This window comes from Callorhinchus milii, unplaced genomic scaffold (assembly GCF_018977255.1).
Source record: "Callorhinchus milii isolate IMCB2004 unplaced genomic scaffold, IMCB_Cmil_1.0 Scaffold1, whole genome shotgun sequence".
Taxonomy (NCBI): domain Eukaryota; kingdom Metazoa; phylum Chordata; class Chondrichthyes; order Chimaeriformes; family Callorhinchidae; genus Callorhinchus; species Callorhinchus milii.
In genome coordinates, this window is record NW_024704742.1 from 4,789,708 (window position 1) to 4,813,024 (window position 23,317).

A 23,317-nucleotide genomic window follows, 5' to 3' on the forward strand; every position below is an offset into this window, starting at 1 on the left:
GGAGGTTGAAGTCACCTAAGATAAGGAGGCATTCAGAGCAGAGGGAGAGGGAAGATAGGAGGGTGGAGATGTCCGAGAGGAAGGTGGGGGAAGGCTTGGGGGGACGGTAAACAAGGAGGAGTTTGAAGGAAAGCCTGGAGGGGTGGTAGAGGGTAAGGTGTTCAAAGGAGGGGAAGGTTCCGGAGGAGTAAGGGGGAAGGCCGAGGGGGGACGGAGAGATGAGAGCCACACCACCGCCACGGCGATTAGGCCGTGGGGTTTGGTGAAAGGTGTAACCTGGAGGTGTGACCTCAACTAGTGGGAAGGTGTTGCCTAGGGTGACCCAGGTTTTGGTGAGGACGAGGATGTCGAGGGACTCGACGGTGAGGTCGTGAATTGTGAGGGACTTGTTAGTTAACGAGCGAACGTTCTGCAGACCGATGCGGAGGGGACAGTTAGTGGTGGGAGCGTGGGGGGGGGGTGAGGGGGAGGAGGGAGTGGGCAGGCAGGTTGGATGGGGATGTGAGTGAGGGGGGGAAAGGTTGGCTCCCGTGAGTGAGGGCCGGTGGGCAGTCAGGGTGGGTGCTGTAGGACAGCCAACGGCATCTACCACGGTGGGCACGACGGAGAATGTGAAGGGAGGAGCAGGGTGGGGGGCCGTGGGGGAGTCAAGGAGGAATAGGAGTCGGGGCGGGCGGAGGGAGAGGAGGGTTAACACGTTTTGACACAACTTTTGTTGACAGTAGGGGGAGATATCTGAAAAATGGGTGTCAACGTCTATACCATTAAATATAATAACAATAATAATCATTGCATTTGATGTACAACGGTGCCTTTCAAGTCAGGAGGATGTCTCAAAAAGCTTCACAGGATTTATTCTAACGTACCCTAGGGTGTCTTTCGTAGGCAATACTTAGAGCTGTTTGAAAAGTAAGAATGAGTTTAGTTGCTTTGAAATGTGAGGAAAATAATCCATTACTGGCAAATTTATAATTAGGTTTAAGGTGCCGTCTTATCGCGAGTTAAAAGCCTGAATCATGTTTAGAAAGTGAAAGCTCTTAAAGCGTCCTTTCCGAACTACATTCCATCTAATGTGAGTTAGCACGGAAATCACACTGCAGCACTAGTTCGTCTTGTCCTGCGGTGAAATCCCCGTGGAAAACTAAAGTAACGCGGCACATTCCTTTTAAAGCGCGCAGGTAGTTTTGACAGGTATTGCACGGTGGTGTTGTTTCTGGAGGCTGCGAATAGGGCAATGTTCGTATCAGCTGCTCGTAACGACAAAGTACTGTGAGCACTCCCAAAGTGCACTGAGGCACCTGGCAGATGGGAGTGTCATGTTTCCAGCCCGAGACTGCCTCTCAGTTTTTCGCCGCTAATCATTAACTTTCTCCTGAGGCTTTTCCCCATTTTAGAGGTGAAGTGAACTGACAGGTAACTCTTAATAGTTGTCATGTGTCCTGGAAGGTTAAGTAAAGGAATCCTTGAGCACCTGGATGCTGCTGTCGACCTGTACGTTTCTTAAGGTGGGTAAAGGTTCGTTGACTCGAACTGTTCACAGTTGTCCTGATGTTTCTTCTCATTGTTTGAGTGTTACGTTAATGTTTGAAGGGGAAAGTCAGAGCTTGAGGCTAACTAAATCAGTCGGGTGATTCAAGAGATAAGTTACGCAAAGACATTTAAAGCAGCGACTGGCTAATTGGAGACTTTCCAGTAACTTGAAATCATTCCATACTGCTTCGGACTTTGCTATAGCCTGACATCATTGCATCAATAATTCATGGCTAAGATTCAGGTTGAATGCTTCCGTGAATTATGCGGAAGTTTTACCATCTTTTCTGTTTAAACAGAAAGGTGATGCAGTCTACTTTCAGATCTACATTAAGTACACCGTAAAGGGTTCTGATAACACACTCTTGCTTCGAACCTGACCGGTTTGCGTATGACCACAGACAAAGGCTAAGCTTCTACTCGTGTTACATCATGGTGAAAATTGTGGTTTTTAAAACAAAGTCGATGTGTTAATTGACGCATCAGCAGCTCAAACTTTCTAGTGATTTAAGCCTTTACGCCATTGACTTAAAATGTAAAATCTTGCACAACATTAGCTGATTCTTAAATCCATTGTGATTTTGGCAGCTGTTGTGCGTAAGTTCTAGTCATTAAGAGCAAGTTCCAAAATTCTGCTCTTATCTAAAATGTTACCACCATGGTTTTAAGGCTTTGACTGTAAGAATCTTCAGACCTCAAATCTGTTAAGAAACATCCGTTTTCACCTCAATATTTCTTAATATTCTTCTGAAAATGTGGCGCTTTTCAAAAAAAATAAGTCAACATTCCTATTGTTCTGACCTGTCTGAATGCCACAACGAGCTGCAACTTGTGAAAGAAATGCGATTGCTTCCTATCGGGTTGTGCGGTGGGTGTATTTTTTGTACCTGTAAATGTTTGAAATATTTCCTTTCAGTAAGCTTACCGCCTAGTGCCAGTTGTGAATTTGAAAGTTAAGCAAATTATTCCACAAGGAGTGAGAACTTAGAAAAGGGAGAAACCTTGTCACGGGTTATGGACTTCAGATTAACACATATCATGATAATAATAATCCTTGCATTTGATGCAGTGCCTTATCACGTCTTCGAGACGTCCCAAAGCCCTTCGCACTGTGACGTGAATTGCCTGTATATTTTACGCGGCAGCCAATTGCGCACAGCAGTGTCCCACAAACAGTCGTGGATTGAGTGACCGCATATTTTTATTTTATTTTGTTTTTTTACGGGATTATTGCCCCCAGAGAGCAATCTGCCAATCGCCTAACAACCGGGTTCCTACTTACTGCTGGGTAAACCAAGGTTTGAGGAGTAAGGAAACTTGCCTAAGGTTTCGCCCCTCCTGGGAATCAAACCCAGAACCTCTCGCTTGCGAGGCGAGTGGTCATATCTTGTGGAAAAGCTAGACTATTATAACGTTGATCAGTGCCTAGATTGAGGTACACCAAAATATAAAGCAAAGTTTCACCTTCACTTTGTTTAAGATGCTGACTCATGGGGCATTGAACTTGGCAGTGATTGTTGGCAAGCTTTGCAACTGAAGGGAATATCACCAGCGAGTGTAATCCTATCCTCATCCGATTTCTACGACAGGGATCACAAAAAACAATCTGAAGGTAGAATCCTAACTGATTTCCCCCTCGCAAAGCGAGGGGCAAGGATTCTTTTTGCTGTTCCACCAGAAATCAGCTGTCTCGATATAGACTGGAGATTGGCTTAGGCTCCTGGTTGGTGTAGGTTGATAGTCCATTGGGAAGTACCTTTCTCAACCAAGTCACCAGTCGCACAGAGGAATTCATTTTTTAAGCTGAAAGCCGGAAATATTTCTGTACATTTCAGTCTTTAAAAGGCTAAGGGACATTAATGCTACTTGTTGCAAATAAATTCGCCCACAAATATACAGTCAATTCACTTTACAGTGTGTTCTGTGAAGCGCTTTGGGACGTCCTCCCGACGTGAAAAGCGCTATATCAAATGCAAGGATTATTATTATATTATTATTATTTCAGTTCAATAAATTAGGCAATGCAGGTATTCTTTTTATATCCCCATTGGTTTACTGAAGCTGTGTTTCACTAGAGTTACGTTCACTTTTAGTCAAAACAGTCTTATGGTAAGATCCTGTGTGTGAGGTTGCGTTGGTGTGATTTTATTGTGCCTAAATGTTATGCATTTTACGGGGCACACTCCAAAATTGCTGAATTAATTGTGAGAGTGATCATTAAAATGCTGATATAACTATTAATATGGTATCTTATCCTGTAAAAATAAAAACATAGCGTGCATGGTGTATCGGGAGACACAGATTTCCCATTGTAACAAACTCTCTCGCCTATCGTTTATTTGCTTATAACAAGTTTCATTTTCATTTTCACTGTCTCTAAACAATGGGATTCACGATGGGGATTTTCTCCTGTTGTCGCTGGTGAATTAAAGGTGTGCTAAGGACGAAACTTGATTTAATGAAACGTAAATGAAGCCACTATTTTTACTTTTGAGGCACCATCATTATTCTTCACCGTAGGGTTAACTGCAGCAGTGATACCAGAAACGTAGTCCTCGATGGTAGAACAGATGCATTAAAGCCGAGTGAGAAGTTGGTGTCAGATGGCATTTACGTCACTATGGCCAATTACTGTCAGCCTGGTTGAGTTGGTGGCTCTCTTAGCTCTGAGAGAGGCCCCATATTGGGACTTCGAACTCATAGTCTAGGTTGATATTCCAATTTATCACTGGGGGGGTGCACATGTTTTTGGAGGTGTCGTCCTTCCTCTCTCTCCCCCTCCTCCCTTCCCCCTCCTCTCTCCCTTCCTCTCTTCCCCCTCCTCTCTTCCCCCTCCTCTCTCCCCCCTTCTCTCTCCCCCCCTTCTCTCTCCCTCTTCTCTCTTCCCCACTTCTTTCTTTCCCCCCTTCTCTCCCCCCATCCTCTCTCTCCCCCTCCACTCTCTCCCTCTCCTCGCTTTCCTCTCTCCTCTCTTTCTCTCCCCTCCTCTCTCTCCCTCTCCTCTCTCTCTCCCTCTCCTCTCTCTCATTGACCCCTCTCCCCCCTGTGCCCCCCCCCCTCTCTTCCCCACTCTCTCTCCCAATCTCCCTCCCGAGCTCGTATCCCTATCTGCAGCGGTAGATTGGTTCCTAAGGACACGGTTGGTAAGAGAGGCGTTTGCTTTCCTGACAGACCGCAGTAAAGGCTCTGCGATTGCGGTGCATCCTTCCAACCACCGGATCCTGCCGCTGCCCTGGGAGGACGTCCACCAGAGAGGGAGGGAGGGAGCGGAAGGGTGGAAATGCTCGGGGGCCAGATAAAATCAACCGCCTGTTGGATCACGCTGGCTTAGACTACGTGAGTTCAAGTCCTGACCTGGGTCTCGAACCCACAACCTTCTGACTCGGAGGTGAGAGAGCTACCAACTGAGCCAGGCTGTACACAAAAAATGCGCAGAGATATAAATCTATATTGGAGGGACAACTCCAGCCAGCATGGACAAAGCTGGGATGTACATCACTGCAATTTTTGACAGAGTCCGTAGAAACAACCAACCCATCTCGCTTTGGGTTACAGTCCAAACTAACAACCTGAAGCTGGAGGGAAAACTCTTTCAACTGCCCTTGACCACAAGCTCTGTCACAGTTCACAGGCTACACCGTTTCGAGATACTTGGACATAACCTTTTGACTGTCCTGCAAATGCTACGGAACGTATAAATGATCATGCTCAGTTTGTTCCAGACGACCTTGGTAAATAACCTGCAAGGAACGGGTTGCAATCTGTGGATGTGTAAATATCGTTGTCAGCTGTTCGTGATGATATCATTGTGAGTTACAATTACTTGCATTCTTCATATGGTTGTGATAAGTTTGGGAGGCATATTTATATCTCTGTGTATTTTTTTAACGTGTGTACACTTGGCTTTGCTTTGTACGTGGATACAGTAGATATAGTAAACTCTTGATCTACTTCTATATCTATAAATACATTCATAAATGCAGCTGGGATATTGACAATGTGATGTCTTAAGTGGTAGTTGTGATAAGTTAGGGTTCAGTTACTGGGTGTTTACAGTATAGGGATTACCATGTCGTTAACGGCATTATTTATACAGCACCCTTGACATCAGGAGGGTGGCTCAAAGAGCCTCATAGATTTTATTGTAAAGCACAACGATAATAATAATAATAATAAAAATAATAAAACAATAATAATCCTTGCATTTGATATTGCGCTTTTCATGTCTTCTGGATGTCTCAAAGTGCTTCACAGAATATACTGTAAAGTGAATTGACCGTATGTTTGTGGGATGTCTATTTTATAGAGGAATGCTGCAGAAAATTTGATGAACGCAGCAGCCAATGTCCCAAAAACAACCAGAGAAACAATATCAGGTTTTAGTGAAACACAAACAACACACTGTTTTAATTAATTCAGAATTTCTTTGTAAAATGAGACACTTTTTTCTTTAGGTATGACTAAGTATTTGAGCGTCAGCCTGTTAATACTCCTGCCGCTGAGTCAGGAGGGTTCTGTGTTTCAGCCCCGTATCAGGACATTTTGTCTCGGCTGACACTCTGACATCCAGGGAGAGAGTGTGATTCCATTCCAACAATCTTTCTCTGGGATTTCCACGTGCAGATAGGATGCACGGAAATCTCAGCTTGGTTTGGATACAGTGCATGAGCCAGACATCTGGCTGACTCCATTTTTTTTCAAAAAAAAATGACAGTATTGGGAAGTGCTGCACTGTTGGTGGTGGCGTCCCTCAGACGAGATGTGAAATCGAGGAACTGTCTGTCTGTTCGGTATTCGAAAACAGAAGTGAGTTTGTCCTGGTGTCCTGGCCAACAATTCCCAGTTAAGATTGGTCACCCATTTCATGGTTGTTTGTGGGGCGTTGTTATGTGCGAATCACCACTATAGCCTATAAATACATTGTTTCTACACTTTACAGTAAAATCCTGTGAAGCGCTTTGAGACGGGTTCAACTATAATAATCCTTGCATTTGATGGAGCGCCTTATTAAGTCTTCGAGACGTCTCAAAGCACTTCACAGAATAGACCGTAATCCACCACTCGGTCAGAGCCTCCGCTCGACTGCGCACCAGCCTACTGCTCGTCCCTTGCACCCTCCGCCCCACCATCGGAGGTCGGGTTTTCAGCAACTACACCCCGAAACTCTGGAACACTCTCCTTCAATCCCTGCGCCTTGCCCCCTCTCTCCCCTTTTTCAAGGCCTGCCTAGAAACCTTCCTTTTCGACCGTGCTTACGGTCACCTCCCCACTCCCCCCACTCCCACCCCGGCTCGGAGACAGGCTGCGCCACTGTTAAGCGCTCTGAGACGCTATCCTGCGAGGAGGGCGTTATGTAAGTGCAAATTGCTGTCGTCGTCGTAAAACCTGACGATCAGAGCACGTATTAAGCCAGAAAACATCAACCAACACGGGTGAGCAAACTGGAATGAGAGCAGTTGAATGAGCTGAAACTGCACTTAGTTGATCACGCTGAAGGTTACAGGATGAGATGGAGGCAATGGTTATGGGATGGGGGTCAAAGGATACACAGGGCAAGGTGCACACCTCTTCTTGACAGATTACATTTGACCCCTTTGCACACTGGTTGATAGGCAGGTGTAAGAGCTGAGTGCTTATCTCACATGCTTGGCTGGTTCAGTTTTGCTTTGTTGTTTATAGATTAAACAGGGAGGAGCTGGACTATTGTAAACACGCAGACGTGTCGACAATACCTGCAATGAAAGGTGGGAGCAATTCCAAGACTGTGTGAAATGCGTGGGGCTTTGCCAACGCAACGTTACGTTGCACCTGTGATTAAAGTGGCTCAGAGCAGTGTTGCGGCCTTTAACACCCATCCCCAAAACGTGCAGTAATACCCAACAACAGCAACTTGCATTTTGTACAGCACCCCTCACCCAGAGGAGCGCCCCAGAGGGCTACAACGACCACAACAATTTAGAACATAAAGCACCCATCGCACAAGGAAACCATCTCGAAGTGTTTTACAAAAAACGAGAGTTGGAGTCCAAGCTGGGAGGGAGCGTAAGAGCGGTTAAGGGTTGGTCATAGTGCCTGAAATCACGGCCGCCGATGGAGAGGACGCGGGACGTGAAGGGGGCAGGTAGAGGAGTGGGATGTAAAGATGTTGGAGAGGTAGGGAGGGAGGTGCCAGGCCGTGAAGTGATTTGTAGGTGAGTGTGAGAATTTTTGAAATCGATCTGTTCTGTGACAGGGAGCCAGTGGAGCCCGGCAAGGACTGGGGTTGATGGGGATCCAGTATTTAGAATCGGTGAGGGTATCGTAGCAGAGCATTGAGTTAGTTGGACTTTGTGAAGTGTGGAATGAGTGCATTGGAAAACTCGAAGCAGGAGATGCCAAAAGCGGTGTTGGGTATGAGATACGGTTGAAGGCGGGTATGAGATGGAGGTGGAGGAAAGCAGTCGGGGTCCAGGACTGAATGTAGGGTAGACAGGACAACTAGGGATCGAACCCGGATATCCAGATTACACACAGGTTCAGTGGGTCTGAGGGATAGACTGAGGAGGTTAAGGAGTTCTAATCTGGTTAATCCTATTAAGCAGTTCTAATCTAATCTCCAGTTAATCCTCATCAGCAATTTTGGAGAGAAGAACTTTTAATGTAAAATATGCATTTCAGTCTCAGACATTTGCCCAGTTCTCTACTTACAGTCCTCATGAAAAAGTGATTAAAGTATTATTAAAATGTTTATGCTGAGAGAGACACTGGGGTGGTTGCCCAAGTCTCAGAGGAAGCTCCAGTCTCTTGGAATAAAGCAAGGAAGCATTAGATAAATTCTAGGTCAAAGGTTAGAATATATTTTCCGGGTGTAACACTTTAGTGATCTTTCATCAAAAGAAATCACTTTAACCACTGCGCTGATGGACTGCAGTTTTCCTTCGGTAAGTCTAAGAATCAACGGCAAAGTGCGTGGTTTTTTGCGTGCTCGAATGAGTTTAATTTACAAGTAACAACCCTGATTGAAAATGAACCCTTGTCCTCGTTACAAAATTCCAGCAGAATTCAAAACACAGGGACGCTTCAACCCTGCTCTCGTTCCATTGAAATTAAACCGCTTTCGGTCATCTTTCCTCTCTCTCTCTCCACAGCTCCCACTCCCGGCTCATGTGCCCACCCAATACTGAGAATAGGCTTTGGGTTGTCCTCTTGATGCGAAAGGCGTTGTATAATTAATGTAAATTGGATTAGATTGTATTAAGTCACGAAAGTCACACCATGAACCGAGAGTCAGGTCTGCCACATAAAAACCCTGTAACTTGTGGTGGGGGTGTGCAATTATGCCCATTAGAAATTGGATTGAGACATGTCAATCGAATCATTTTGGACCCTAACACGAAGCAGTGTGAACAGCAGAAATAAATATTTTACCATAGAAATGCAATGTATTGTCAGGTTTTGAAGCATTAGTTTGGCTCAGTTTTTGTACTCTTTGTGTCCAAAGGTTGTGGTTTAACATTGGGAATTGACCTGGCAGTTTAAAGTCTGTCTATCAGATTATGTGATGATAATAATAATACTACTACTACTAATAATAATAATAATCTTTGCATTTGATACAGCGCCTCATTACATTGTTGAGACATCTTAAAGCGCTTTACAGAATATTTTGTAAAATGGACTGATTGTGTATTTTGTGGGCGAAACGCGGCAGTCACTTGCACACAGCAGCGTCCCACAAACAGTCATAAAACAAGGCCATACCTGCCTCTTCAGGTTGACACTATTTGGAATTGTGTTGATATGATAACATAAGTCCTCCCAGTGTGAAAAGGGCTATATAAATGTAATCTGTAGTTATCGTTGTCTTTAAGCTACTACAGAAATGCAAATTCTTTCTTATATTGCTATTTGTAATAGACTACAAATTGCTCAGCACAGCACTATTGGAATGATGTGTGATAACTGAGGACTTTTATGTTGTACTTTAGTAAACAATTCTAAATATAATTGTGAAATATAAACCATGTGGAGATTTACAAGACAACACTTGCCGTTTGCTTTTGAACGGTATTATCAAGACACTTTGAAAGTCACTCGTAGACGCCCAGGATTATTTTAAGCCATATTTCTGTATGAATGGGTCTTACTGTTAATTCACGAATCGCTCAAGTACAAATTGTTCTTTCCTAGGTTCAATCCATCTTGTTTGTTTCAGTTACAGTTTAAGTACAATTCTCTACGGCTGAAATTGTAACTCAAAAACTAAGGGTGTCCAGTGGACAAATGGCGGAAGAGTTAAAGCCCATGTACATTATTTGGCGCCGTTTCAAATGTGTTCAGATATTCCAAGGGGAGATGTAGAAGTTCCCTGGAACCGTTCAGCATGTGGGGAGTGACATTGCCAAACACAGCCTGGCTTGAGGGCAGAACCTCTGACAGACTAGTTGGGGAGCTCAACAAGGCACTTCACAATCACACAAGGTGGAGGATCTTCCCAAGGCTGGAGCTTAGAGCGATCCACCTCTCTTAGGAACCAACATTTTATTAGCTCTTGCGCAAGCGATGTGGGATGTTCTGTTCAGAATTCATGCCCTCTAGCTATGCATTCTTATGCTGCACCCTTGTGTCATGGTACCCCTCCCACTCTTGTCAATCTCCGCACAGTTACTCTAACGAGGGGCGAAATTCCAAATACATTGCACGTACTTCCATAGCATCACTAAAGGTTTAAACCTTTGCCTTTATCGATGTCCTGAAAGAGCTGCCCCTTCCGGCCGTTTCCATCAGTAATGATAATCCTTACATTTGATCTCTCACATCTGGAAGATGTCTCGTAGCACTTCATAGGATATAAAGTGCAGTGACTATCTTTTTGCAGGTGAACGCGGCAGTCAATTTGCGCACAGCAGTGTCCCACAAACAACCATGAAATAAATGATCAATTTTAACTGGATTGTTGGCCTCCCTTCTCTTTTCAAATAACGCCATTGGATCTTTAACGTCCACCCGAACAGGCAGACAGAACCTTGGTTTAACATCTCATCCAAAGGATGCCATGTCCAACAATGCAGCACATCCCCAGCACCGCATATACTATATGAATTCCAGGTTCTTCTCAGCCTCTGCCAAAATGGCTGAGATGTACACATGAGCTTCCTCGATGCTGCCTGGAGCCATGCTAGTTTGCTGCTCCTCTGGCACTTCATCTGAAGGATGCTCATTGCTGTTGAAAGTAGCCGTCCGCCTCTGGTGATTTGGAAAAGTGCTTTGAGCAAAGGAGTAGCTGAGGTGGAAGGCATCAGTTCCAAGCACCAAGGGTCTCGCAGACGAAATGGGGGTTATGGGATCAGTAGAGGTGAAATGGGTTCCTGAGGAAAGTTGACACCAGCAGAATCTGGATTTTGATCGAACAAGATACGCTGGAGTATATTCAAAGCCATTCCACAACTCCAACACATGGCAGGAGAGCGAGCCACCACGGAGATCATGTCAGAGCTATTGTTCTCCAAGCGATTCCAAACCTTTTGAACAAAAATGTTGACCTGCTCATTGAGATACAAACATCCTTTCTTCTAAAGTACTTCAACAGTGAGGCCGCCATATCTAGAAATGTGATTTCAGGAGCTTGGTTTCAAACATTCCGAATATTTGCTTTTGTATCAAAGCAGATGAATCTAAAAGTCTTGCCTGAAAGCTGCTTTCTTAAAAATGTGTTCTTCTGCACGCTTTGAAGGGTAACCTCCCCCTGGATTGCTCAGCTCCGGCAAATCTGAACCATTGTTCTGTGGTGCAATGATTTATAATATCTTGAGTCGAATGTTTTATCAACAGTAACCGGTTCTGTTAGATCTGGCTCCTCCAGGTCTCCTCAAGGTCAATAAAGTCAGTCAAGCTCCAAGACACACAAGGCTTGAAGGGCGAAGTTGTTGTTGTTGTTGCAAGATGATATCTGGGCAGAGGAAGATTTGATAAGAGGTGGTGCAACAACTACACACAGAGCTGACTTCTGTCTAAGACATAGAAATTTATGGGCGAAAGCAGAAATAGCTGAAAAGAATGCGTTAATTGAAGGAATCTGTTCCCATTGTCCCTGCTTTACAAACTGCCATCTTTGTTTCTTCCACATCAGCCCGCAGATTGCTTGTGTCAATGGTTAACAACTGTGAATTCATCGTCCAAAATGACGGAATGACTGAGTCAACTCACGCTGATCTGCAGCTCAATGGAGATTCTCATCTCTTACCTTCAAATGCCTTCGCGGTCCCGCCCCATCTTACCTTTGTGTCTTCGTCAAACTGTAGGAACCCAATCTCTCCCTTTGCTTAGCAGTCTGGTTCATGCTTCCGCCCTAAGGCCTGAAAATCTGAGCAAATGTGGTCCATAATATGGTAATGTTTTTATTTATGGTATTTATCACAATGAGTTTTGCTTTTTAATCTTCTCTTCTTAGGTTTTCCTCATCTATGAATAAATAAACAAAAGTATTTGCCATGAACACCAGCCGCCAGCAGCCTTCAGTCCAAGTTGGTGAAAACAAATACATTTCCAGGTAATCAGTCAAAACTTTATCATTTGTATCCTTTTGCTAATATGTGAAAGCTTTATTTTCCGCCTTTATTTTTGATTGATCAGAATGGTGGTTGAACAGCGAAACAATGTTCCATGGCTTAGAATCGATATACTTATGTGCAAGGATCTATCTATGTTGGTATTAATATTCACAATTAAGAGCTAGGTATTAATATTGATAAATTTCAATCGATATTCCAGAGTCGTTACAGCATTGCTCTTGTCCAATATACAACTTCAGATGCACATTATTTCTTGGTAAACATACAGTTATCAACGCCAGGGATATTTCAGTGTGAATATTGTAAGGTATCCAATATGGAAAATGTACTTTACAGTTCTGTTTCCACACTGACAGCCTCCATCAGCACCAGAACAAACTCAAAGCTACATAAAGGTGGCCATAAACTTTACAGCCAGCAGTATAAAAATATAATTTTCACCGCAACAATTACGCGTGTCATGCATGTGTGTGAATCTTTGAACCATATAATTTACAGTACAGAAGGCCGTTCGGCCCATCGTGTCAGTGCTGGCTCTTTTAAGAGCAATCCTTCAGGTCCATTTACCTGCCCTTTCCCTATACTCCTGTAGTTTACTCCATTTTAGATATCTTTCTAAATATCTATCCCATTTGAAAGCAAATATGGTCATAGGCCAAACTACCCAGCCTCGGTATCATCCGGGTAAACCTTTCCCCCCACTCTATTGCCTTGATGTCTTTTTTAAAGTAGGGAAATCGGATTTTGAGTGGGACGAAGGTAGCCTTCACCTGTGAGAAGTGTCTTGCTCTAGCTGTAGACTCCTAAGGAAATTGAGTTTGAACCTCCTCAAGCCAGTTCCTGTGGACGTGAAACAAAATGCTTGTAAGTTGGCATTTATTCGAAGTTGAACTCACCGAGGCCTTAAGGTGACTGGTGTTGAAGGGAAAGGGAAAATTGTTCTATGAGAACTTCATCCTTTTTATTAACGCTTTGTATGTGTGCTATGAAAGTCTCGCTTTGAAACTTTCCAATCTATTTCCATTATTTTCAAATGGTTTAAATGGATTACGCATATTCATATAACACACACACACTATAATATATTATTTATGTTATAATATGTTAATATTTAACTTCTACAGAGCTGAGTTTTCATCATTGCTAAAAACGTACAACTGTTTTTATGAAGATAAGAAGAATTTGGAGCTGAAGGTTCATGAGGTAGGTAATCTTTGTAGATTGATTGGATATCCTGGACTATTTATTACTGAACTTCTATTAGTGGAAACATGTTCCTTTCCATGAGATAATAATAATAATAATAACAACAATAATAATGATCCTTGAATTTGATATAGTGCCATATCACATCTTCAAGACATCTCAGAACCCTTCGCAGAACATGTTGTAGAGTGAATTGACTGTATCTTTCTTTGTTTCCAAAGGTGCCTGTTACATAAAAGTGGCATAAACTTTACAGCCAGCGGAGTAAAAATCTAGTTTTCACTACAACAATTATATGGACAAAGCGTGGCAGCTAATTGCACACAGCAGTCTCCCACAAACAGTCATGGATTGAGTGACCAAATTATTTTATTTTTTTGAAGGAATTATTATTACCCCCGGAAAAGCGATCCGCCAATCGACTAACAACCGGGTTCCTACTTACTGGTCGGTAAACAGAGGCGTGTGGAGTAAGGAAACTTGCCCAACATTTCGCCCCCTGCCCGGGAATCGAACCCAGGTCTCTCGCTTGCGAGGCGAGTGCTAAGGTGCTATGTCAATCGCAAAGAGTGTTAAACGTTATAAAATGCAAGTGTGTTTGTACTTTCGTTCTTTGAGAAGGAAGAATGTGAAAAGAATGGTATAACTTCTTGTTTAGGTTCTTTACACGTGACACTATTTCTTCTGCAGGACAAAGGAAAAATAGTCATAGAGGGGCTATTAGATATTTCATGGGGTATACACCAGCCAATAAGATTACAAATTGATGACGAGAAATTATCAGCATCACCCAGCCCGTTGCAACCTCCAACAGAACCCTTCAACAAGGCAAGGTAAGCAAATTATAGTGAAGAGAATGCAACAACCTTTCAACAGCTGTGTGCATTTTTCCTTGCCAACTTTTTCTCGTTTCAGTGGAAGCTGCTGTATTTTAACAGCCCAGAGTCCTGGCAACCTGTTCCAGTTTTTTTTACTTGTTCAGTTCCTCTGAGATGTCTCCTTTTAAGACCGAAGAGCCCTAACTCGTCTAATCATTCCTCGTAGTTCATTCCTCTAACATTGGAGATTATCCTGTTGTTGCTCTCTTCTGTACTGCCTCCAGGGCCTGTGCTATATCCTGGATCAAAATTGTTTATAAATGTACCTTCCTCCCCACCGAACAAATAAACAAACACATACTCAGGCTTTCCTGCTAGCTGTAATATGTTAATACAAGCCCAGTAGTAAAGCCATGATTTTTTTTTGCAGTGGAATGACTCGATGGGGCGAGTTTGATGATCTGTGCAAAATTGTTGAACAGGAAGAAGAACACGAACCTTTGGAAACAGAGAAAATCCAAGACATGGGTAACTTGCCAAAAGTTCAGGGCACTATATGTTGGAAAGAGCAGAAACAAAACACATACCTGAAAGAAAGAAACACTAAATACACACCAGTTACATTTAGTTCGTCAACTGTATTGGGGGGAAAAGAATAAATGTAAGTCACGCTTTCGAGTGCTTTAATATTATCTGTTTTGGGAGAAATTGTGGTATGTGATATAATTAGCACACTGATAACTATCACATAGACAAAATGCATATAATGCTTAAAATCTGTCTTTACGAATAGACTGAATACCATCCCCTCCCTTCTGCAGAATGGTTTAACTCACAGTACTCTACAGGTCCACAATCTGTAGTATAGGGTATGGGGAAAAGGCAGGTAAATAGGACTGAAAAGATCCAGCAAAGACACAATGAGCCAAATGGCCTTTTCTGTGCTGTAAATTTCTATAACTATAGTCGGTGGGGGTGAGTGGGGGGAGGAGAGAGTCCAGTCCCAGATTTGTGGCCAAGGATAGGTTTTAAGACAATGGTTTAACTGCATGTTTTTAAATTCAAGTGATAATTGTTCCGTAACATATAGCATTCCACTCTTCCCTTCCCCCCCTCCATCTAATGATCCTACTCTATTGGAAGAGCGAATGAAAGATGCCAACCAACTGAGAAGCAGTTGGAAACCTAACATGTAAGATTTAGAATTGAATGACGTGCAAGGCACAATTTCCTCACTGTTTCCTCTCCCCCATCTCTATTTAACCTTCAGTGTATGAGAGTAGTACGTTAAAGCCGAAACGCTATCGAGAACCAGAAAATTTCAACTTAATACGTTCCATGAGCGAAGTAGCGTTGGTGAAGATGAGAGTGAAGAGCCAAGCCAAACTTGCAGCACAGAAAGCTCAGCGCCATAGGTTTTCAATTAACGGACACTTCTACAACTATAAGGTGAGCGTGAAAAAAACAATAATTAAATTGGTCATTTTCAATGTCTGTGGGACATTGCTGTGCGCAATTGGCTGCCGCGTTCGCCCACAAATATACAGTCAATTCACTTTACAGTGTGTTCTGTGAAGCACTTTGGGACGTCCTCCCGACGTGAAAGCGCTATATCAAATGCAAGGATTATTATTATTAAGGAGAAGTGCGATGACCCTCCACAGAGCATAACAGAGAGAGTTTGTGATGTAACGTGAGGACATGACTTGTACCTTAAAGTAGTCTTTCCAAAGCGTAAAGCAACATATCTTGTAACAAAGCTTAGTATCATCAGAAATGTTATGTTCTCCTGTAGCTCAGTGGTTGGAGCACTCGCCTTGCAAGCGAGAGACCTGGGTTCGATTCCCAGCAGGACAAAATGTTGGGGAAGTTTCCTTACTCCACACGCCTCTGTTTTCCTAGCAGTAAGTAGGAACCCAGTTGTTAGTCGATTGGCGGGATCGCTTTTCCGGGGGTAATAATTTCTTCAAAAAAAATTAATAACAATGATAATAAATCGGCCACTTCAATCCACGACTGTTTGTGGGACGCTGCTGTGCGCAATTGGCTGCCGCGTTTTCCCCACAAAGTATACGGTCAATTCACTTTGCAGTATATTCTGTGAAGCGCTTTGAGACGTCTCGAAGACGTGATAAGGAGCTACATCAAATGCAAGGATTATTATTATCAGGTACAAATAGTTTGAACAGCTATGGACCCAGAAGAGTCTTGTTCTAGCATTAGATGGTTTGCAATTTTGATCTTCATAAAGCCAAAGTCATTACTCCAGTATTAGGGACAGAGAAACACATGTAACCACCAGAATTCAGCTGCTCAGTAGACGAGCAGGGATTGGTACCTACCCACCAGAACAAGAGAGGATATGATTTTTTGTATTTTAAAGAAAACGGATCCCTGTTCCCGAGAACGGGTTCTTTAACTCCCAATGTCTTATACATCTATAGTCTTGGTGCTCCAACAAAAACAGTGGTGTGAAAGCAAGCGAGGAAGACAAAGTGCCACTTAGACTAGTTCCTCGATGTAGTCTGCACCTTGTCACCTGATGATAATAAATGCCAAAGGAATTTATTTTAATGTGAAGTACTAACTCTCTTTTGTCTCTTAGAACCTGATATGTCTGCGAACAAACAGAAACCCTTGAAACCTCAGTTATTGGGAGTCTAAACATAGAATCTACTGCCATATAAAAGATAGGAAATGTTAGGAGATGCGAAACTGTTATTCACAACTCATTGCGCTTAAATGTGTTGGCAATCTGTCTCACCCTTGCTCATTATAAATCTTACTCTGCTTCTCATGTTGACAGCTCCCGAACAGCAAATGACTTCTCGCTTTCTTGACCACATTTTGCTGTGTCGGCGGATACCAGTTTACGGTGCATGTTCAGGATGCGTTAAAACTTTGAATAATTATTGTGTGAAAATGAGCTTTCCGGTGAACATGTGAAGACTGGAACAGACATTAATTTGGGCCTCTGGGAACTATGTGACTCGAAATTCCACCTAATCTCAGTCCTAACCTGACCATTTTGTCTTAAAGTTTGTGCAGTATTGTGGAAAAGTCTTGAATTCAAGTTTTACTTTGAAAGCCTGCCTTCTCTGCCAGTGCAAAGAGAAATTTGAAACCTTCCTTTAAATGTTTAAAGAGTTCTCAGGGTTCAGTTGGACTGCCTTCAATTGTAAACAGTAGTTAACAGAACAGGCAGCTCTTGAGAAAGATTACGTGTAATACACAGAAATTCAGAAATCAGTGATTGGAAAAAACCATTGATACATTTTATGCAAACTTCACTTTTTAATAATGATAATTCTTGCATTTGATATAGCTCCTTATCATTGAGACATCTCAAAGTGCTTCACAGGATATCCTGTAAGCAGTGTGACTGTATTTCAAGGTTAACGCAGCAGCCAATTTGCCCAGAGCAATGTCCCACAAATAACCAAGAAGTAAATGACCAATTTATTAAATGCAGTGCAAGTGTCAAACCGGTTCCTGCAGAAGAGCTGCAGTTATGAGCTATAAATAAGAATGATCCTTAGATTTCTTATAGCACCTTTCACATCAGGAGGTGCGTCCGAAAATGCTTCACGGTAGATACTGTACAATCTTGTATGATTTGTGGGCAATGTGGCCGGCAGTTTGTGCAAAGCAGTCCTGTAGCTCAGTGGTTAGAGCGCTCGCCTCGCAAGCAAGAGACCTGCGTTCGATTCCCGGCAGAGCGAAACCTTGGGCAAGTTTCTTTACTCCACATGCCTGATAATAATCCCTCAAGAAAAATAATAATACAATAATAAAATTGGTCACTTCAATCCAAGACTATTCGTGGGGACACTGCTGTGTGCTCTGCTGCGTTTCACCCACAAATATACAGTCAATTCATTTTACAGTATATTCTGTGATGCGCTTTGAGACGTCTCGAAGACATGAAAAGTGCTATATCAAATGCAAGGATTATTATTATAATAAAGTAAATTAAATCTCATTAAGTGGTAGCCTGACTACCTGATGTGTCAGGCTGGCCAAATCCCTTACTGTCCAGCGCCTTGGGACGTCCTCCTGACGTGAAAGGCACTCTACAAATGTAATTTGTTGTTGTTGTTGTAAACAGCATTGAGTTGAATGACCAATTTTATTTGGGGAATTGTTGGCCAGAAGCTGCCTTCTGTTTTCGAATAGTGTCATGGGATCTTTAATGTTCCACCTGAACAGGCAGATGGGGCCTCAGGAATGTGAGGACAATTGCTGGGATACCATACCGTAATTAATTGGTCGGACTTTGTTTGACGACTAACACTGAGAAACTACAGAAATTCTACAACATAGACAATTCGTTTTATCTGAATGCTGGTCCTAATAATAATAAGAATAATATAATAATCCTTGCATTTGGTGTGGTGCTTTGGACATCCCAAAGTGCTTCACAGGATCTTTTGCTGAGAAATGGAGTGACTGTGTATCTGTAGGCCAACACGCCAGCCCAATAACACACAGCAATGTTCCACAAACAGCCATGTAACGAATGACCAATTTTATTTGGGAGATTGTTGGCCAGGACACCAGTGGAAACTCCTTTCTCTTTTTGAATAGTACCATGTGATCTTTAACGTCCACCTTAACAGGCAGACTGCACCTTGGTTTAACGTCTCATGCGCAGGTCAACATGTCCGGCAATGTAACCCCACTCCCCCACACCCCCCAACCCCAGCCCTAATCAGTTTAGATTATGTGAGGTCAAGTCTCGACTTGGGGCTTGAACCCACAACTTTTTTGACTCAGAGGCGAGAGTGCTACCACTGCGCCGGGCTGGCAATGTTTCATGTGACACGCACTCATGTGATTTTGATTATCAGATTGTTGTTTATTGCAGAATATTACTGTCGTACCTTCTGTTGTAAAACGCTGGAGGAATGTAAAAATATTGGCTTTATGTTTTTGCAGACAGCTGTCTTCACGCCAACCTATGGCTCTGTGACCAATGTAAGAATCAACAGCACAATGACAACCCAGGAAGTAATAGAGCAACTTCTACAGAAATTTAAGGTGACTTGCTTAGTTTTACCTTGTGCATGTATAGATGTTAGTAAGATACTTGTGCTTACAGTGGCACAAACGCCAGGAGCAGATTCTAATTTGCTCCAAGACTTGGAACCCCTTACGGCTGAAATGGGATTGAGAAAGGAAAGGAACAGTATTTTTAAATGTGGCAAGGCAGCAGAACGAGAGGGCGCGTGTTTAGGGTATTTAAAGATTGGAACTGGTTACTAAGAAGAGTAGTTGAGGCCAAAACCTGGACTCATTTAAAACAGCTTGTGCTGTGATGGGTGGACTTTAGAGTTGGGTATTCTAGAATGAGATCAGATGGGTCAAAACACTTTCTTCATCTGAACGGCTCTTGTGATTTAGCAATAGCTTTTCCTGTTAAACAGCAAATATTGGTAAAAATTCTGCCTTTGTGGTAATTAGTGCCTGTGATGGTTATTGCACAGCATGATTTAGCAACTGAATGCTCATTCAGATACAATTTTCACCCTATTCTGTACATAAATTATGACTGATAAACCAGGTGCTAATATAATATTGAGATTGCAGGAGTAGCAATAAATTCACACAATTTGGAAAAACTTAAATGTACTGAAACAACTACGTCTATGTTTTGTTTATCTTAATACAGTATTTGGCTGGTGATTCATCCACAGCTACATAAAACATTTATGTTTGATATAGTTGAACCCGACTTCTTGATGTGATTTACAAGGGGTTCGCTGAAGACATTGCTCTTTATGTGCTTTTCTAGGGTCATTTCTACTGCTTTCCAATAAGTGCATTTTCAGCACTAACAGTCGTCAGTAGTACTATACAAAGCAATTTTGTGTGATACAATATGGGATTGAATAAAATCCATTTGATTTAGTTTGCTGTGATACATCTTCCCTTTCCCTACAGATAGAAAATGATCCTAATGAGTTTGCACTGTATGTCGTTCATGCCACGGAAGGTAAGCTATCTAAAGGGTTTCTCCTTTTGTGTTTGGTTTGTTCTTCCTTTTAATATTGACCGTTAGAAATTACTTATCCATTTGTAGCTGGAAACAGTAATACAAAACTAAACACCAATTGGCTCAGTAAGTAGGACACTTGCCTTTGAGTCAGAAAATTGTGCAATCCAGCCCTATATCATGAGACCTCATAGTCCAAGCTGACACTTGGTGCAGCACATGGGTGTCCGACTGATAAAAGAGGTTTTAACTGGACAATAAAGACCTCATGACACTATTCAAAAGAGAAGGATATTGTCCTGGCCACAATCTTCCTGCTAAAATTACTCAATAACTTCATGGCTGTTTGTGGGACTTTGTTGTGCGTAAACTGATTCATTTGCCTACAAATGCAGGCTTTACATCTGACAACAATTCCATATTAAGTTATAGTGCGTTGAGGCACTATATTACATGCAAGTATTTGATATCAACTAAATTTAAGAATTTACTGCAATTTTTCTCCATCTTAAACGTTAAGACAAAATGGTCTCACAGGCTAAGACGGGATACAAGTTTAGGTCTCAAGTGAGCGGTGATATTGTTGGAGCGTGAAAGGGCAAATGTCAAAGTCACGTGTGCTACATCTCATCAAATTGTATGGATTTATGGTCTTTTACTTTACAGAAAAGAAAAGGCTTAATGATACAGCATTCCCACTCTGGGAAAGGCTGCTTCATGGACCATCAGGGAAAATTGTGAAAATATTCCTAATGGACAAGGGTGCAGAAGAAATTAGCAATGCTGTGAGGTTTTTTTTATATATGAACGTACATTTTAAAGTTTGCCATTAAGAAGGTTTTTATTCTCACTCTAGAATATTATTACTTTCAACAGGTGGCTCAGTATATCAAGTTTGAACCCCCACTTCTGGAAGTAATTCTACAGAAACTAAATGAGGAGGAGGACAAATACATTAGCAATATAGTTTTCAAGTAATACATTTTTAATGATTTAAAACGCGTTGTTGTCTGTTGAAACGATTGCTTGGAGTAATGTTGCAGTCATGTCACTAACAGCTGTTTGTTGCAATACTCACATTGGCTGCCGCATTCACCTACAAAATACACCGTCTATACAATAAACCCTGTAAAGTGCTTTGAGGCATCCTCCCGACATGAAAGACTCTGAACCAAATGGTAGGATTGTTATTATTCTAGTTTTACAGCAATGAATTTGGAGTCTAACAAAGTCTGCAAACCAGATTATTTGAGTCAATTGCAATTTCTGGGACATCATTTTGAAATATCCAGTCAACGTTCCAATACCACAAAGACCAAAACACCACAAAACATCACACCATCCTTTTTTTTTTATTTAGCCTTGACTGACTTTCAGGGTCAGAAAGTTGGCAATTTTTGGGAGGCTTGAATCACAATCTATAAATTCATGTGACACAGCAAATGCGGTTTGCAACTGTCACTTCAATTTGCCTTTCAGCTAACGCTGCAGCTGTCGTGCAGTAAATCAACAGAGCAGAGAAACAACAGCAGCAACTTAGACTTGTGTGTCAGCCTGCCTCATGTGGTAGCGCTCTCGCCTCTGAGTCAGAAGATTGTGAGTCAGAAGCCCCCAAGTCAGACTTGGAACTCATACTCTATTGGGGTGTGCTGCACTGGACGTTAAAGATCCCATCGCACTATTGGAAAAGAGAGGAGATTTTCTCTCTCCCAGCGTCCTGGCCAACAATCTCCAAATAAAATTGGTCACTCACTCCACCGCTGTTTGTGGGACATTGCCGTGCACAAAATTGGTTGCCCCATTTGCCCACAAAACACACAGCTACTAAACTTTACAGTATATAAAGTATAAAAATACAAATATATGATGTGATACTTATCACCAGCAATTGTCACATCACACGTCACAATTTACAGCATCTACTTTTGGGCAGAAAATGTTTTACACTTCCCTGCTCTTTTGTTGACAAAGTTTGGATAAACTTTAAATCTTATGCCATCGGAATCAATGTGTGAAAGCATAATCAGTAAAAGTGATATTTTTGTTATTCATTTAACGGTTAATTATAATTATTGCTTGTTTTACTAAAAAACTCCTTGTGTGATGTATTTCAGGTACAAAAGAGAAAAAAGATTTTTAGTGCAGCAACTGCGGACACGGTTGATGGTAAGGGCTGAAACCAGCGTTTAAAACCAGGACGTTCAATACAGGATCCAGTCTATCTGAAGGCATTAATCAGTGATCATATAAGTCTGCAGTAGTATCCCATTCCACTACTAGGATCTTACTGTTGTACTTTCTATTCCCATTTTATTTCCCTCTCCCTTCAAATTATACAATTGTAAAATATTGTACTCTGTAACCCTTCTGTTTAATTGCACATTTCTGTTTTTGTTCACTGGATATACAGTAATTTGATTGTGTAGTTTTATATAAAGCTTGAGATTTGCATCACAATGAACATTGTAAATACAATGATGTGGAACTGTTGAGTTCCCGACACGTCCTGCTAGTTATCGTTCACTGAATTGTTCCCATGTAAAGAGTTGTAACTTGATTTGAGTTATAATAATCCTCTCATTATATTATTTTACTGTACGGTGAGTAGTTTGATGTTTTATCAAGCTCGAGAAACACTGCGTCTTTGTTAACAAAAACAGAAGTCGCTGGGAACACTCAGCAGGTTCAGGCAGTATCTATGGAGAGAGGAAAGTGAGTTAACGTTTCAGGTCGATGAACACAAGCTTTGAATTTATGGAACGAGTCCTATAGTAGTTAGAGCACTCGCCTCACAAGCAAGAGGACCTGGGTTTGATTCTCATTAGGGCAAAACATTGGGCACGTTTCCTTAATCCACACGCATCTGTTCACCTAGCAGTAAGTAGGAACCTGGTTATTAGTTGATTGGAGGATCACTTTTCCGGGGCTAATAATCCCTTTCCAAAAAATTACAATAATAACTCGGTCACTCAATCCACGACTGTTTGTGGGGACGCTGCTGTGCGCAATTGGCTGCTGCGTTTTGCCCACAAAATACACAGTCAATTCACTTTATAGTATATTCTGTGAAGCGCTTTGAGACATCTCGAAGATGTGCTAAGGCGCTATAACAATTGCAAGGATTATTATTATTATTTTATTTGTTAACCTGGATTCCTTAGTTAGGAGTATGAGTCACACAAGTTGTGTCACAAGTTATGTCACACAGAAACTCGACT

The 23,317-nt window shown here is 42.1% G+C and overlaps 1 protein-coding gene across 1 annotated transcript; it reads left to right on the forward strand.

Annotated features, from left to right (window-relative positions):
- The first annotated feature begins 1,306 nt into the window (after positions 1–1,306).
- On the forward strand, positions 1,307–22,909 carry rassf6 (Ras association domain family member 6). The gene is made up of 11 exons (XM_007899021.2): positions 1,307–1,505; positions 11,960–12,058; positions 13,205–13,283; positions 13,977–14,119; positions 14,535–14,632; positions 15,375–15,553; positions 19,043–19,144; positions 20,048–20,099; positions 20,766–20,884; positions 20,976–21,073; positions 22,214–22,909. Exons 2-11 carry the CDS (start codon positions 12,000–12,002, stop codon positions 22,287–22,289), a joined length of 1,005 nt encoding a protein of 334 aa, XP_007897212.1. The 5' UTR covers positions 1,307–1,505; positions 11,960–11,999; the 3' UTR covers positions 22,290–22,909.
- Positions 22,910–23,317: the final 408 nt, after the last annotated feature.

Excerpts from the sequence above, each read along its gene's own strand:
- rassf6 (XM_007899021.2), top strand. The coding sequence starts at position 12,000 with ATGAACACCAGCCGCCAGCAGCCTTCAGTCCAAGTTGGTGAAAACAAA. Across the intron at positions 13,284-13,976 it reads TGGAGCTGAAGGTTCATGAG|GACAAAGGAAAAATAGTCAT; the intron begins GTAGGTAATCTT and ends TTTCTTCTGCAG. Across the intron at positions 15,554-19,042 it reads GACACTTCTACAACTATAAG|ACAGCTGTCTTCACGCCAAC; the intron begins GTGAGCGTGAAA and ends ATGTTTTTGCAG.